The 17701-nt window shown below is 38.9% G+C and overlaps 2 protein-coding genes across 2 annotated transcripts in view; one reads left to right on the top strand and one right to left on the bottom strand.

Annotated features, from left to right (window-relative positions):
- ctnna2 (catenin (cadherin-associated protein), alpha 2) overlaps positions 1 to 17701 on the top strand; it is a 373379-nt gene that overhangs the window by 226191 nt on the left and 129487 nt on the right. The gene's annotated exons all lie outside the window — the stretch shown is intronic.
- Positions 7107 to 9156, bottom strand: lrrtm1 (leucine rich repeat transmembrane neuronal 1). Its single transcript, XM_068322153.1, has one exon. The coding sequence runs from the start codon at positions 9116 to 9118 to the stop codon at positions 7541 to 7543; it is 1578 nt and encodes a 525-aa protein (XP_068178254.1). The 5' UTR covers positions 9119 to 9156; the 3' UTR covers positions 7107 to 7540.

Here is a 17701-nt window from a genome sequence, read left to right as displayed (position 1 = left end):
ATATACATATATACATGTTTAACAATATATAGCATGAGTGAAATTGCGACCATTTTGGTCGCATATGTGCCCAAATTTTTATCAGCGCGACTATTAAATATATTTGGGAGCACCGGTGCGACTAGGGAAAAAAAAATCTGGTGCGCCTTTTTTTCCCTCTTCTCTCTCGCTCTTCCTCTCTCTCCATAGAGCAGGGGTCACTACTTGGCGGACCGCGGTCCGGATCCAGACAGCGTGACGGTTCTGTCCGGACCCGTGACCACTCCATAATAAATTCACTAGAGTAGATTTTCTTCGCGCATTTTTACTTGCAGTTCAAGGCTACAGATGGCGGGCACTGCTCCTCCAGTAAAAGCTCCACTCAGTTCAGCCAATCAGATCGTTTGTCTACCCTGCGCTGTCAGTACACCAGGAAGTGAGACAGCTCGCTGCCGCTACCGCTGTGAGTTTACCGCTACAGCGGAGCACAGAAGAAGGGAGACAGCATAGGTCCAAACAAAGGGAGGATAACATCAGGCAGTTCAAAAGCATTTTACCTCATATGGTCTGAACACGTAGCATGAATTAAAAGTGGTAACATGACGCGCCACTAGGAAACAAAGCACAGATCTTTTGCTCAGAATTATCCCCTGAAGTCCGAGCTGAGGGTAAAATGACTGAGAAAAATGCAAACGAATGTTCACTAAAGGCATGGTGGAGTTTGGGGCAACATATAAGATTGTTTAGTGATGTTTTAAAATACAAAACAATCCAATAATAACCAAAATGGTTCAGTCCAGGTACCAAGCTGGCCTGACAGCGCGCCACAATGCGCTATTTAAGCCACACCCAGGTAGTGCCTCGGTTTGGCCCCTGACTTGGAGGCAGACCAACGCAGCATCCTCAGGTGAGCGTCTCTCACACGGTTTTGTTTGGATGTGGGGAAAACGCGTAGGCGCCGAGTGTGCACCCTTGAACGCACTACCACGACAATTTGTTTGATGTGGACACATGAGTGTGGACCTGCCGGAGAATGTGCGCGAAACAGTCTGAGCAGGACCACGGTCCTGCCAGAAACAATGAGAGCGCAGCTGCGGCTGCTCTCCTGGGCGAGGGAGAGAGGCACGCGGAATGGAGATGGACGGAGCGGTCTCCATCGCTCCGTCACTGCCTTGCTTTCTTTGCTGGTGCTACTAACTTCCAAGTTTGGGAACACCAGTGCTACCAAGAAAAAAAGTTAATTTCGAGCCCTGTGTAGGCTGGGTTGTCCCCTGAATGGCAATATGACTTATTGTGGTGTGGGTGTGGCTGTGTGTGTCTGGACACACACACACACACACACACACACACACACACACACACACACACACACGTATGACCTGTGCAATCCGTGGTGTGAAGATGTTCTGTATTTCACGTTCAAATAAGTGTTACATTTTCTACAGGGTAAATCTTTGAAAGTATGATTTTTTATAAATCACTGGAAAATTCTGAAGCCCTGCCTTGGACAAAGCTTTGTACCTCTACCACCATAACACCCTCAATATTAGGTGTTGACCTACATCTGGTCTTACACCGGTTACGTGGAGCCCCAGATGCCGATGCAGCTGTTGCTCTGTATTATCTCAGAGACTGACCCTGTTGATTTCTGTTGAATGTAAGACAAAACATCACAGACTGATCTAACACAGCATCAGCAATGTGAACTAAAAAATAAAAAACAAAACAAAAATAACAACAATAATAATTGTAACCGTCACCTGTCAGTCATTTCCTACACTTCCTTTCCTCAATTCTGTAGTTTCACTTTCTAGTAATAGCACATAAAGTACCCATGGCTTTACAGTACCATAAATAGGTACGAATAATGAGTCCTGAGTCACTCATATGAATTAATTGTTGCTTCAGTACAGCACATGTTAATTAAACAGTAAGTGTAGAGATTTTTAATTTTGACCTACGTCTGTTCAGTGTTTAACATAGAGAAAAACTTGTCAGTAAACTGCAAGCTTTCCCCCAGTTTTGTATCCAACTGTGTTATTTTTAAGGGAAATGTCTTGAATCCCTGAGTGGGATTTCCATTTGCTGCTTCTTCTTTGCATTAATCACTCTTTTAATGCTTGTAGATTGTGAATCACTCCGATTTTGCTTTTGGCCATGATAGAATTTAGTGCAGTAATGTCGCATTTATAACAATGCTGGAAGCAAGATTTGAAAGGAAGACGAGAGGGGCATTAAATGACAAAAAAAAAGCGTGTCAGAGATTTTGGATTCAAAGTTTATGTTGACAATGATTAGAATATTGATCTGATATCCCACCTGTTATAAAAGAACCAGTGAAAAGCCACCCACTCATTGTCATTAGTCAGCTACAGCTCCTTACAGCCCACTGCAGTGCATGCTGCCAACCATGATTTAGCTCTCCATCCAGCTATGAGGGGGTGTTCAGCATATATTATGCTGCACAGTCCTTTTCCCAATGAGATGGCAGAATGTTCCCTGATCAATACTCCTGAAAGGAAGCTGGGTTAATTTATTTTTTAAGGACTTGTTTGTGTCTCTGAGTAGCCTCTCTTGCTGCATGTTGTGATGCAGCTGTTTCCTGAAGATATGCAGAGTGATTTTTTTGTCAGTGACTTACAACTACACCATTGCAATCACATAGGCACAACCCCTACAGGCACAGTGACATAAAAATGCAAAAATTATTGTGTACCATGTTACGTAATTGTTTTTACCTTATAGGAAACCAGCTTCCTTTTTTCCCCCAGTGATTTTCTATGTGACAGTGCCTCCAGACTCTGATTAGACTTCTTGTGGGTATTTGCTGATTGATGGTGAAGTTATGTTTGCTGGGATCGCAGCTCACAACCCCATCTACAGTTTGAACTTGAAGGGTCCCTGATTTGTTGATGGTTGACCTTTAGCTCTAACCCATGCATTGTGTACAGAATTCCCCACTTACAGTACACCGCTGCCATTATTATTGCATTCAATGACCTTTACTCTTTGTGTAAATAACAATGCTGTTATGTCAACACCAGCTTTCTTTTAAGACCTAATCATCTGTGAACTAAATTGCATCACCCTGGACATTATATTTTTATACACACTTGGTGCTCATTTGTAACTGTACATGCACAATAGTGTAATTAAATGTGTATGCATAAGCTAGAATCTAACAGCTTCTGATCTGTAAGTATGTCTGGTGTAAAAGCTGTATACCCTCTGATCAGTACACAAATGCAACTCTGTGAAGTACAAAAAAGAATCACATATTCCTGCCCAACTGTCTCAAAGAAGCAGATTGAGCATCTTATTCTCTTTTTTTTTCTGACAGAAGAGTGACTTTCGATCACATTGTCAACCATAAATCATCTTTCAAACAAACTATCAATCTTCTTATAAATAAAACATGTCATTCTCATCAGTTTATTGTTGAAACTGAGGGATATATGAATACATTTGTTATCACTAAGATCATTTTGGTTACCACTCATCTATATTGATTTTTACTGAGTATCATCAATCAAGGCTTTTATAATGGATGCTGTCTGAGAGCACATATTTCCCCTCTGGGAATTATCAGCTAAGACTTAGGTCAATCAGACATTTGATCTATTGTCAGCCTGATGCATTGGTGTTTTTCCTCTATATTTAATGTTTTACAGAGAGAGAGAGAGAGAGAGAGAGAGAGAGAGAGAGAGAGAGAGAGAGAGAGAGAGAGAGAGAGATTTGATTTATAATATCACGTTTATTCATAAAAATCAAATTACAAAATAATCACGTCACAAAATCCAAAAGAGATTCATGTAAAGAGGATTTTCAATAGTACGGTGTGTTTCCTGAACAAAGAAACATCTAACCTTTTCTAAAAAACAGCAAACAAAATTAAGAAAAAACAAAACATTTGTTCTCCAGAATCATCTGTTCTACAATCATGTTTTTTACTTTTTTCCTTATTTTTTTTTCAATCTATGAATTTCTTTGTAAAAACGGGTTCACCATTTTTTGTTTTACTTTTCAAATAATAGCTATATAATAATCTACTTTTGCCCTTGAACTGTTTGTGTCTTGTAGGAATTTTTTTTATCTTTTGCGAATCATGTTTTTCTGTTACGGCCTCTTTCAGACTGTTGTCATTTTCATTCTCAGAGCTACTTGTATCAGGAGGTGTCTTCGGTGTTCCTTAAGCAATTTCCACATTCTTGTGTTAGTGTTAGTGTTCATTCTTGTGTTAGTGTTTTTCCTTTTAAGAGCTATCTTTAATAATTCCTCATCTATCACATCATCATCATCATCATCCTCGTCCTTCTCCAGCAGAGACTCGACCACCCTGGCGGCTGTCTCTCTGGAGAGAGAGACAGACAGAGACAGAGAGAAAGAGAAAGTATATAGTGATGAGTATAAACTAGGCCTCAAGAACCAAAGCTTTTAAAATAATAACAACTAATCTCCAACACCTTTTGCCCTAATTGCTTGTTCAAGAAAATATAAAAAATTGAACTGAATTCAGCAGTGGTGCCATAGCTGGCTTCAATACCAGACATTGTTCAATATTTATAAAAATGAAACTTTGCAACCTCAAATATATCCCTCGGTTTCTTGTTTAAGGGACTATTCATGAATATCTGCATTCATTTTATATGACACATTATGAGCGGCTATATGTTGACATTTGGTGGGATGCTCTTTGCCCCGGAAACAAACAAATGAATCATAAATACAACATGGAAATTTAAATATATACATATATCTAAAATGTATCCCTAAAACATATCCCTTAAAATGTGACCTAAACAAATGACCATAACTGATTTATTTTTGTTGGTGGTGTTACTGTAGTATTACATGCATTTCATAAAAGTAATGTTGAGTTGAGGTTGTTGAAACAGAGTCTTAATTGCCAAAAAACACAAGATCATTTTTGTAGCTTGTTCATACTCAGTTTCTGCAGTCTTTGGTGTGAGGCTAAGTCCTTATAAGGTGTTCCTTTACTGTCACAAATACAGTACTATAGTTTTTATAAAATTTGATCCACCACCATTTGGCAATAATTTTGTGTAAAGTCAAACTTTCTGAATACAATAATGAACATATTTTTTTCTTTAAAATATGGACAAAAACAACATGTATGCAACATTTTGGTGTGTTTGTTTTTTTTGTTTTTTTTTTCAAATTTACTTTTTAAAATTGTTTGAATCATGTATTTTATAGCAAAGCATGAAAAACCTATCAAAGGTCACATGGATTATTGAAGAATGAAACAAATACTTAAATTTAGTGCACTTGAATACAAACACACTAAATTCCCAGCAAGTGTCCTCCATATCAATAAGGATGATTAGTTTGTGAGGATCTGTTGCATAGAAAGTAGACCTAATTTGATATGTATAGCTCATGGTTTACATGAACTCCAGGGTTTGACAGTCCAGTAATTGTAAGAATTTGCATAAATTAAAAAAAAAATTATAAATTATAACAATTTTGATCAATCTCTACAATATCCCTGCAATCCATGTAAAAATATATTTTACCAGTTGCTATTATGTTAAACTTATGTAGATATGTTTGATAATAGATCCAAATTCGTATTAATTAAACCAATTCTTCATCCACACGTTATTCACTGAGGGCCGTTAGTAGATCTTCTCAGGCAGGACTGAACTCCAGGTTCTGCATCACTCACAGCAAGCTCCACCACTTTAAACATCATCAAAACATCTGACGTCCTCTAAGATTGAAGCCTTACCTGTATGTCTGAGCCTTTGTTGCATATTGCTTACACCAAGTGACCTGACAAAGTTAATGATAACCCTTATAGATTACGTAATGACTGTCATTGAGTTCATAAAACATTTCTTTTATTCCTGCTGACTTACAAGTTGTAAACATTATCTTAATTTATCGCAAAATAACACAAAAATGATGCAAATTGATGCACTGATTTTTTTTTTTTTTGTCAGAAAAAGCTGCTGCAATTTCAGTATATTGATGTTACTGCTGCTTTGTAAATTTGCAGAGTAATGGTGGACAATAGGTAAAATGCAGCCATAGTAATAAGAATACACACACTAGAGAGCAGTCTGTTCTCTGTTTCTGCAGTTGGTCCGATCCTCCATCTCCTTCTCACTCCCTCCCATGCAACATACTGTTCACGTCAAATGACCCAGGAAACATAACATCTGTCAATGCACACTAATTTTACACAATGAACACCAGAGGAAGGATATATACACACCTCAAAATGGCCTTGCATCCAACAAACATTTTACATCACATGAATACACAGTGAAGCATATTGTATGTGCAAATCTGCATTTAAGCTGCTGGATAATTCATTTGATGATTCTGATACAATCTGACATTTCCGTTTAATTTAAGTATGCATGATTTCAGTGATTTTTGTGTTTAGTGTGCTTGACTCAGTGAAGGGATGCCTTGCTCCTATGTGGAAGCCAAAATGTTTAAAGCAATGAAAGACATAGCTTTAGACTTGGACACATTTTTTCTTGGTCTGCACACAAATAAGTGATATAATAATATGAAAATGTAGTAGATGATATAACAGCATCTCCAATGGGAACGAGGAATGTAACTACACTGATAGCAGGCCTACACAGTGAATAATAAAACAACACATATGATAATTAAAACAGAGTGAAAACTCAGACCATGGATTTACAATGGATGATATATAGATGTCCCTGCCCCTTTTATGTTATATTATTTTGCATTTCAGCTTATTTTTTGGTTCGATACACTGCAGAGACATGGCTCTCCAGTCCACGAGCACTAAGATGAAGAAGTCATTCATCCTTTCTGACAGCGTCTCACGTAAAAATGACTGCTGTGAATAGCAATTTATTTATTTAAACATTTTCTGTAGTTTACAAAAGAAATAGATTATCTCGTATCATTTTTGTATGCACTTGCACTTCTTTTAACATATTTTACACAGACTGACTTTTATTTTTACATTTTCGACGAACTTAAACATGTTTTATATATATATATATATATATATATATATATATATATATATATATATATATATATATATATATATATATATATATATCATTTATTCATTTATTCATTTATTTTTATTTTTTTTAAATGCTTGTCAAATATTTTGTTTACCATAATACAAATGGTTTCTTTCTCTTCCTCCACTTTGTCCCCAGTTTATCTTCAAACAATAATTCAATGTTCTAAAATGGAAGGACACATTAAAGCTCATATATCCACATAAGATAAAAGTTTCACTGCCCAAAATGCATTAGTCTCTGCGTTTTATAGAACATCAACATGTCCGAGGGTCATAGGCCCCTGATGTCCTGTGGTCTTGAATCAGCAGTAGATAGCAGAAGCAGTAAATCCACCATGAAATAGTCAGCCGCACAAAGAACTATCCATCCACATCACAGTGAAATTCTGTGCAAAAAGTTTCCCAAAGATTTAGTGTTGTCCCAAAATATTCCCCTTAACCAGTGTATCCAAAAAGGTATTCACTGTATATCCAGATAATCACAGATAAAGACGTATTCACAAAGCAAGGTCACACCTCACATTCCCGAGACGGTTGCTGTTGGCAAGTGCAAGAGCCATATTCATTGATGATTACCAGAGCTCCTTCAATGTGGTTAGGTTTATAGTCAACGTAGTATTCCGGCGCAGAAATTGCAGCCATCTGCTGCATGCTTTGCTTTTGTTTCTGTTTACGTCGTTGACTGCTGAAACACTGCCTTAGGTGTCTTATTCCTGCTGGGAAACACTTCCATGCAACATATAGCATGAGCACTATTATGAGAAAAGAAAAAATGAGTGCCATGGTGCCTGTTACTACCTTATGGATCTGCATGGTGCTCTCCAAGTCGTCATGCCCTACTGTGACCGTGAAGGAACTAGTGACCACCTCGCTACCCTCACCCTCATAAGGGTTGGGAGTAAACGGGCCCAGGAAAACAGAACCACCTAGGGCCAGGTCTCTTGTAGAGGCGTACAGGCCTGCTGTTGTAGCCTCCATTGGTGGATCCTCACATAACTGAAAAGCGTAGACAGCATCCAAAACATCCTCACCCTGTGCAGTGTCAGGGCTTGAACACAGAAGGGAGTTGTCACGTTGGCCTCTAAAGGCACTCAGCCAAGAGGCCAAGGCACACACATTGCGACTGCACTCCCAGTCATTCCCTGCCAAGGTAATGCTTTCCAGCGATGACCATGAATTCAGGATGTGTTGTTCTATAGAAGTCAGTTTATTTGAGTCTAGCATCAGCACCTTAAGGTTGGGTGCACTCTTGAAAACATGTGGCTCAATGTACTCAATTTCATTTGCTGACAAGTCAATCTTCTCTAAAAAATGCCATGTCCAGTCCAGTGTGTTGACAACAATAGTGGCACGGTTGTTGTGCATGTACAAAGTACGTAGAGAAATCAGGCGTGGGAAATGGGCTAGGTTGACTTTAACTAGCTCGTTGTGCTCAAGATGCAACTCAGTCAATTTGAAGAGGCCAGCAAATGAGTTTCTTGCCAGACTCTGCAGTTGGTTGTACCCCAGATCGAGAAACTGCATGCTTCGGCAGTCTTGAAAAATCCGCACTGGCACATATTTTAGAGCATTGTAACGCACATGCAAATTGTTGAGTTTTCTAAGGCCATGGAAGAGGTCGGGCTCTAATGCCTGAAGCCTGTTGTATGAAAGGTCCAAGATACGCAGGTTTGGGAGGGGCCTAAAGGTGCCATTTGGCAAACTCTCAATCCGGTTGCTGCTAAGGTCCAGCTCCTTGACCCTTCGTAACCTCTCAAATGCTCCCTCCTCTACAATGTCGATGTTGTTGTGATCTAGGTAGAGCCAGGTCAGCTGTGATAGACCAGTCAGTTGGCCTTCCCGTAGTTCAGTCAAGTTGTTCTCTCTCATTGAGAGGCCCATGGCACTGCTTAGATTGCGGGGGATGTCTGTAAGGTTGAGCCCCTCGCAGTACAGCAGCTTGCTGTCGCAGCGGCACAGCCTTGGACAAACGCTTTCCACCAAGGGAACTGTTGTTAGAAAAATGCCCAATAAACACAGTACCAACCCAGGGGGCTTCTTCAGTGGCCACTTTAAGTACAGTCCAATTAGAAGGAAATCCATTAGCATAAATATCCAGGGATGCAACTGAGAAAATGTCCATTGAACCACTCTGGATATTATTTTTATATTTATCACATCATTTTTAGAACATTATATTTAACTGATTTATTTTGCTCTGTTTTTGTAGTTTGCATGTATGGAGCACGTATAAAGAGTTCATGCTCTTTTAGTTTTATCAGGCAACAAAATCCTGGTAAAAATGCACAGGATGAAGTCTCTTTGCTTATGATAGGTTTCAAGTAGCAGATAGATAGAGGAGGGAATGAAAAAAATCAGATTGTCCTCATTGATCGATCGTATTTGAAAAGATTCCTACTCACCCCTATCCAAATGCTGACAGTTTCCATTCAGCATCTCGCTCTGTGACCCAACACTTAATTATGTGTGAATCTAAAAAAGACCCCACTGTGATGCAAGCCCCCCCCCCCACCTCTCTTTTCAGTGGACACCAGATCCTTGGCAGGCTTACAATGTCTTAGTTCTCCTCAAGTGAAAGAGCCAGAAAGAGATGGAATCCAAGTAGCTTTCAGCGAGATGGTAGGAGTGCAAGTTCCCCTGTCTGTATGCATGAGCACTGTCTCTTTTGCTCGTCCGCAGTCCTCTGCTGCAATGATCAGAGGGAAGAGGAAACGGAGAGAAAAACGACCAAGAACATTTTTTTTTTTTTTTTTTAATAAATCTATCTTGCTCTCTTCTCCTCCCCTTTCTGGTTAAGTTTCATTATATTTGCCACCACACATTACCATCCATCTCTGGAAGCGATCACTGACTTGTAAGGTTTAAATCCATTGAAGCGGGTAATCATGTTTTCAGTGACGGATGCAAAGAAAAAAAAAGATTTAAAGAGGTGAGCTCTTTTCGTACGTAACATTATTCCGTGTCATCTCAGTGGCTGATCTTGGTTAGCAAGCTGCTCTCATCCACTGTAGATTGCAGTTTTCTGTCGCTCTGCGCTCTCCGGGTGTTTTCTCAGTCAGCTGGAAGAGACTGCTGAAGGCTGGTTCTGGTAGGCAGGCAGGGGCGGCAAATGTGGATAGCAGAGGAGCGCGCAATCCCTTGCAGCAGAGCAGTGCGCTGACAGTGCATGCAGGAGCACCTCCTGTTCACTGAGTGTCGTAAGCCACTCACAATTTAGAGTGCTCGATCTTTCTCTCACTCTCTAGCTCGCTTTCCCGTGATCGCTCACTGACGTTTTCATGTTGCTCCCCACCTCCCTCTCTCTCTCTCTCTCTCTCTCTCTCTCTCTCTCTCTCTCTCTCTCTCTCTCTCTCTCTCTCTGTCTTTTAGTTTGACAGATGTTAAAAGGTTAGATGTTTCTTTGTTAAGAAAATTCACAGTAATATTGAAAATCATCTTTACGTGAATCTCTTGGATTTTGTGTCAACGTGATTATTTTGTAATTTGACTTTTATGAATAAATGTGATGTTAAAAATCAATTCTCTCTCTCTCTCTCTCTCTCTCTCTCTCTCTCTCTCTCTCTCTCTCTCTCTCTCTCTCTCTCTCTCCTCCCTTTTCTCATGCTGTCTTTTTTCCTGTCTGAGTTGTTTACATATTCAGAATAGGCTGGGCTTAAGATTGAACCTTTAATAAACCCCCCATTCCCCCCTTTCTCTCGTACTACCTCTATCTTTCCCTAACTTAAATGAATTAGACCATATAATGTCTGCCTCCTTTGACATTGCTGTGAGAAAGCAGTTTTCTAATTTCAGTGTTTCAAAATAACATATCCAATGAGACACCTTTGACAAAGAGTGGCCTGAAACAGATACACATTTGCATGCATAATAATAATTAGGGTAGTCATCTTGAAAAACAAACAAAAAAACAAACAAACAAAAAAGATTCTACTGAAGTGTTTACATATAATATTTCATCTTAAGATCGCAAGGAATTCCACACAACACTCTTGAATAACTTGAATATGAGCTCATATGCTCTTATTTAATTATTTTTCTGATGATTTGAAGGGGGGCTTTGTGCTGTGAGTTTTTCTTTGCGTGTATCATCCTCCATTCTAAAAGGAATAAAGTATAGTAAATCAAGTCTAAAGTATGATTTCTTATTTGATCCAACTCTCCTGTACCCAGGCCTTCTATGTCACTGTCAGTTATGCCTGGGCTCTCTTTTCTGAATACAGATGTAATTGCTTGCCACATAATATTAGCATAAGGCTATAGTAAATATTGTTTTCTGAAGGTCTGCTGTCACAAAGCTTTGCACTTCAGTGGAATCACTCCTAGCCTTGTCATCTTTCTCCCATTATTTTTCAAAGACAATGAGCCATGACAATGCCTTACATTCTCCACATCAACCAAGTTTTGGAGCATCTGACCTTTTTCCCTCTTTGAAATCATACCATTTTTGCTGATAGATGACTTTCTAAAGAGTTAAGAGGATCACTTGTGTTTAGTGCCAAAAATAAAAATAAATAAATAAATACATGTAATTTAATGGACAAGGCGTAAATCATTCCGATTGTAACTCAAAGTAAAGTTTGAGAAAAGCAATTAATCAAATCTCCAAAATGTATGCAGAAATTGAATACCAGTAAATCTTAATAGTTTCTTTATTATGTATGTAAAACATCTGGTCTTTGATCTTGCCTTTTTAAAAAAAATAATCACTCAAGTTCCCAGTGAACAAATAACAGTGGCACATATTATTAAAGTAAAAACAATTTTAAAGTAAAGCATTGACATGATGGAGAGATCTGAAGTTGAAATATTATTTTCCTTGCCTTTGCTATATTCCCTATCTGAAATGGATTAGTACACCATCAGTTAATGACCTGGTGCACTATAATGACATGGCACAGCGAACAGGAGATGAGAGTATCCAGACCATCAGTTTTAGTCTTTAAGAGCTTTGGCTTTCTGCTTTGAAGTTAAGGTCAGCACAAGTGTGAGGGAACATGTGTCTGTGTGCATGTGTCGGTGAAACACTCCTATCCCTGGACATACTCAACAGCAATTCCAACAGATATGGTCATATCACACACACACACACACACACACACACACACACACACAGACACACACACACACACACACACACACACACACACACACACACACACACACACACACACACACACACACACACACACACTACTAATTTACACTAATAAACTTTTTTCTTTAAACTCCCGAACAGCATTTCAATCATAGAAATGTTTAAAATAAAAAAATAAATAAAATAAAAAACATAAATAAATAAACTATTAAATTAATTTATTGATTAACAAAGCTAGCGTAGCCGTAATTGTATTGCTGCAAACATCTCCATATCCATATTCATCACAGCCAACATTTTCGAGAGTATGCACCTGATAGCAAAGATCTCAAATTCCATTTTCCAAGTAAAATAGTTCTGGGGGCCAGAACCTGATAAAAGACAAAGACAATATGCTAATTGTTGGCTAGCAAACACCAGACATATTTTAATGATGCTTAAAGCTATTACAGTCACATTCAGTCTTCCAAAAGGCTGCTTTTCATTTTGGCACCTTGTTAAAACTTAGTTAAAGGGTTATTTATTGTCTTGCCACTTTTCTTTTAGCTGTTTTTTTTTTTTTAGTTGGTTTTTTTTTTAGCATTCTTTAGTAGTCATGTGAAAAGAGTCTTCACACAGTACAGAGCAAGTAGACAATCAATTGAGTAGGGTTTAATTTCGGTACTACTACTACCTCTGCTACTACTACTACTATCACTGCATGTCATAGAGTTGTCCTTTCCTTTTGTTACGTGTTTTAAACCATAAAGATATTTTAAAATGAAAGTATGGCAAAACTATAGATAATATGTAGCACAGACGTATTTGTTCTTTCTCATACCACAGTTAATATGTGAAACTATGGATAGTTAGTTTTAATCTGTAATTTCTTCTTTGTTATCTGTTTCATTGACTGGTGTCAACTGAAGCAATTCCCCGTTTCTCATACTTTCAGGAATGTTGTTCCATATTGTGTTAAAAACCTTCATGGTTTTCTTTATATGCATATGTGTGTGTAAGACAGTTGATATGGGCATAAATTGCTTCTAGCTATGATCAATTTGAAGTGCACCCTGTTGAGAGAGCAGGACGGAAACAGTATTTTGTCATGTCCCAACACAGAGCAGTCAGCCTGTTAATATTGGACGTGCTTTCATGCAGACAGAATATCAGAAATCATCACCCACTACCATGACTGGTGGAATCTACCATGAGCTGCCTTCACCTTTCAGCCCAGATTTGGTGGGGTTTTTGTGTGTTGTGACTTTAACATGGTTGGCATGCTATGGTTTTTACCTCAATCACATTTGCATGATGCATTTCTTGTGCCACTGTCTCCAATGTTTTTCGAATCGGAGTGTTTGGCCAGGCTCTGGCTGTCTAAAAAGCTGTCTGGCTTTGTTATGCTCTCAAATGATGCAGAAATCCCACTGGTAACCACCAACCTTATTTTCAAAACCTGGCTCTCTGGAGCAGCATGACCCCACATTTGATAGACCTGACAAGTCTGGCCTATTGCCTCATCTAGACCAAACAAGCCTCTACGCTCCTCATCTGTCCAATGGCCTCTCTCATGTTGGACAGGGCAGATTAAAGTGAAAAGGTTGTCCATGATGCAAAACACTGAAACACTTGAGGTTGAAAATCACTCGGACTGATGTATGGTTATCTTCTCAATTAGGTTCCCATTACACGTATTATGTGATAAAATCAGTCATGTATTATTGTGTATAAAATATTTAGAGATAGTATCTTCCTGTAGTTGATACTATTTACATCATGTGGCAGAAGGTTTTAACAAACAATTTAATTAGACAAGTGCAATGACTGAGGGGCAGAATCCTCTCTATGGTTTATTTGGAGTCCCAGGGAGTGTCGCTCACTGGAGGGCTCTTTCTCCTCTACTAATGTCTCAATTGATTGTGGGAACTTGTCATACCCTGTCAACTGTCAATGTGTCCAGGGTGGAACCTGCCTTCAATTAATGCTAGTTAAATAACTGCAAGTAGATGTAGACAGTATAAATGTCAATATGGCGGCTGTCTGGCACTTAATTTACTACTAAATGTGTTGTTTATTTGTTTGTTTGTTTTGTAATTTAAGTATAGGCGTGGTTCACCAACAGCATTTTACATTACGGTTATGAATTCAAACTCTGAATTCATAACCTTTGGTAACTACTGAGTTCCTGTTCCTCTGTCCCTTGATTATACAAGCGCTCGCTCACATGACCTCAGTATTCAAGTATTAAGTGAATATGTCAGGCCCTTGATGGTAGCTATTGTTTATTCATTCTTATTTTTACGCATATGAAAACACTTGAGCCACCAATCCCATTAACATTAACAATGACCTCTTTTGTTTTTAGACTATGACAGGGCAAAAAAACCCAAAAAAAACATCCACAGTTAAAATCATCCTCTGCCTTTCTGAAGTTAGATCAATATTGCTGTACCCAATTAATGTTTTCTTTCAACCGAAAATAATAGAGTCGTGTTTTATTGTGAGGCTGTTTAATCATCTCCTTGATGGGCACACCTGTCACCTGGGCCATGGGTATGGAGAGTGATAGGGGCATAACCTGCTCTGCAATTTGTGACATTGGTTTGTGTAAAACAGCTGCACAGTTTGGAGTGGTCTTTTATTGTGACCATCCTATCAAAGACCTGCAATAATAATGTTGTTCAATCAGCATCTTGAAGTGCAACATCTGTCAAGGGCATAGATGATCTCCATTAAGGACAAATGTTCTCGAAGACAGGGGTCCCCAATTTTTTTGGGCCATGGACTGTTTTAACGTCAGACGATATTTTCACAGACCAGCCTGTAAGAGGTAGCGGATAAATAAGACAAAACAAAATGATACTTCTATTATAAAAACTGGCATTTTGTGGCCTTTTTTTTTTTTTTAAACTTGTAGGTTCTTCTGTTTCCCGACTGGCTTTTTTCGCCTGCACAAACAAACTTTCCAGAGTTGCTTTTTTTGGATTGTTTTGCTAGCATGGGAGTTTCAATTTAGTGGGAATGTATTCTGTGTTACTGGCACCTTCTTGAAGAAGGTAGCCATGTGACCGAGGCAAACATCTTGAGATACATCAAGAGTGACAGATGTGTCGGAGAGAATCTACATTTTTCTTGATTTATTTTTAACTAAAATCCCAAGATGTAGACAAAGCTGAGGAAACACAGAAAACCATGTCTTCTCACAACACCTACAAGACATAAAACTTCACAAGTTCTATGTCTTATCACAAGAGTCACAAGTATTAACTATGCTTGTTTTGTATTGATAACACTGAAAAATAAGTCACACTGTTTTCTAGTAGGCCTTTCATGCTTTTATGGGTTATGGGTGACAGTGGAGTTTGGCATCACAGTACCATATGTTGTCAGATTATTTTTACACATATAGTATTTTACACATTTGGTACTTGAAATGACAGATTAACCTCTGATTTTAATCTTGTGGACTATTAATATGATCAGGGAAACAAAAACAATTATATATATATATATATATATATATATATATATATATATATATATATATATATATATATATATATATATATATATATATATATATATATATATATATATAATTTGGAGCAGCACAGTGAAGGTAGTCTGCAGTGGCAGATTGCCGTCACACCCAGGGGGTGGCTGGTGTTCTCAGGATCGTTATTAACTTGGACATAGTCCTCCTTTCCAGAACTGTCTCCACAGACTCCAGGATCTAACCAATCACAGAACCAGCCCTCCGGATGAGTCTGTCCAGGTGCTCAGTGTCCCTGTTCATAGCACCACCACCCCAAAATATAATGTCCTATGGCCGGAGCCCCAGGTTGCCATTTCATGACTAACAAGAAGGTCAAAGAAAAATAATTTCTAACAGCAAATTTTGCACTTATTTTATTTTTGTATTGAATGTCATAACTGATCTATGTCACCCAAAATTGTGATAATGAAACTTCATACACTCAATATCACCATGCTACAGTGGTGTTCAATGACATGACCAATGCACGTTCAGTGTCCCAATATCACACTCTTCTACTCTTCTCCCTTCGGCTTTTCCCTTGAAGGTTTCCCACAGCGAATTAGTTGCCTCCATCTAACCCTGTCTTCTACATCCTCTTCTCTCACACCAACTACCTTCATGCCCTCCTTCACTACATCCATAAACCTCCTCTTTGGTCTTCCTCTAGGCCTCCTGCCTGGCAGTTCAAAACTCAGCATCCTTCTACCAATATATTCACTATCTCTCCTCTGGACATGTCCAAACCGTCTCAATCTAGCCTATGACTTTATTGCCAAAACCTCTAACATGTGCTGTCCCTCTGATGTACAGTACTCATTCCTGATCCTATCCATCCTGGTCACTCCCAAGGACAACCTCAGCATCTTCATATCTGCAATCTCGAGCTCTGTCTTTTGTCTTTTCCTCAGTGACACCGTCTCTAGGGCAAAAAACATTGCTGGACTCACCACAGTTTGGTATGCCTTTCATTTTAGCTGAAACTCTTTTATCACACATCACACCTGACACTTTTCTCCACCTGTTCCATCCTGCCTGTACACGCTTCTTCACCTCTTTTCCACGCTCTCCATTGCTCTGGACTGTTGACCCTACGTACTTAAAATCCTTCACCTTCTTGATCTCTTCTCCCTGTAACCTCACTCTTCCACTTGGGTCCCTCTCATTCACACACATGATTACTCTGTCTTACTGCGGCTAACCTTCATTTCTCTCCTTTCCAGGACAAACCTCCACCTCTCTAGCTTTTCCTCCATCTGTTCCCTGCTCTCATTACTGATCACAATGTCATCTGCAAACATCATACTCCATTGAGATTCTTGTCTTACCTCCTCTGTCAGCCTGTCCATCACCATAGCGAACACAAAGGGGCTCAAAGCTGATCCCTAATGCAGTCCCACCTCCACCTCCACTTTGAACTTCTCTGTCACATCTACAGCACACCTCACCACTGTCTTACAGTCCTCATACATGTCCTGCACAGCTCTAACATACTTCTTTGCCATCCCAGACTTCCTCATACAATTCCACAGTTCTTCTCTAGGCACCCTGTCATAAGCTTTCTCCAGATCTAGAAAACACAGTGCAGCTCCCTCTGCCCTTCTCTGTACTTCTCTATTCATATCCTCAAAGAAAATACTGCATCTGTAGTACTCTTTTTTGGCATGAAACCATACTGCTGCTCACAAATACTCACTTCTGCCCTTAGTCCAGCTTCAACTACTCTTTCCCATAACTTAATTGTATGGCTCATCAGCTGTATTTCTCTGTGGTTGCCACAACTCTGCACATCTCCCTTGTTCTTAAAAATTCCCCATTTTTTATTTTTTTTTGTAGCAGGTCTTTAGCTTATTTAATTGACTTTCGGCATCACCAATATTTTTATTGCTGTTTGTTGAGGGTGCTGAGAGATAGATTAATATCAGCCACCTTCTTCTCTTCCTCATTAGTATTTACATTATATATTGAGAACAGAAGTTTAAACTTATCATTGGGTGCAGTTAAAATATGTTTTGCTATTTGTATGCCTAAATGAGAAAGGCTAGCAATTGGTTTGCGG

Source organism: Antennarius striatus, chromosome 8 (assembly GCF_040054535.1).
Source record: "Antennarius striatus isolate MH-2024 chromosome 8, ASM4005453v1, whole genome shotgun sequence".
NCBI lineage: Eukaryota > Metazoa > Chordata > Actinopteri > Lophiiformes > Antennariidae > Antennarius > Antennarius striatus.
This window is presented reverse-complemented; position numbering and strand designations above follow the sequence as displayed.

Bases quoted from the DNA above. Each gene is read 5' to 3' on its own strand.
- lrrtm1 (XM_068322153.1), bottom strand. From the start codon at position 9,118: ATGCTAATGGATTTCCTTCTAATTGGACTGTACTTAAAGTGGCCACTG.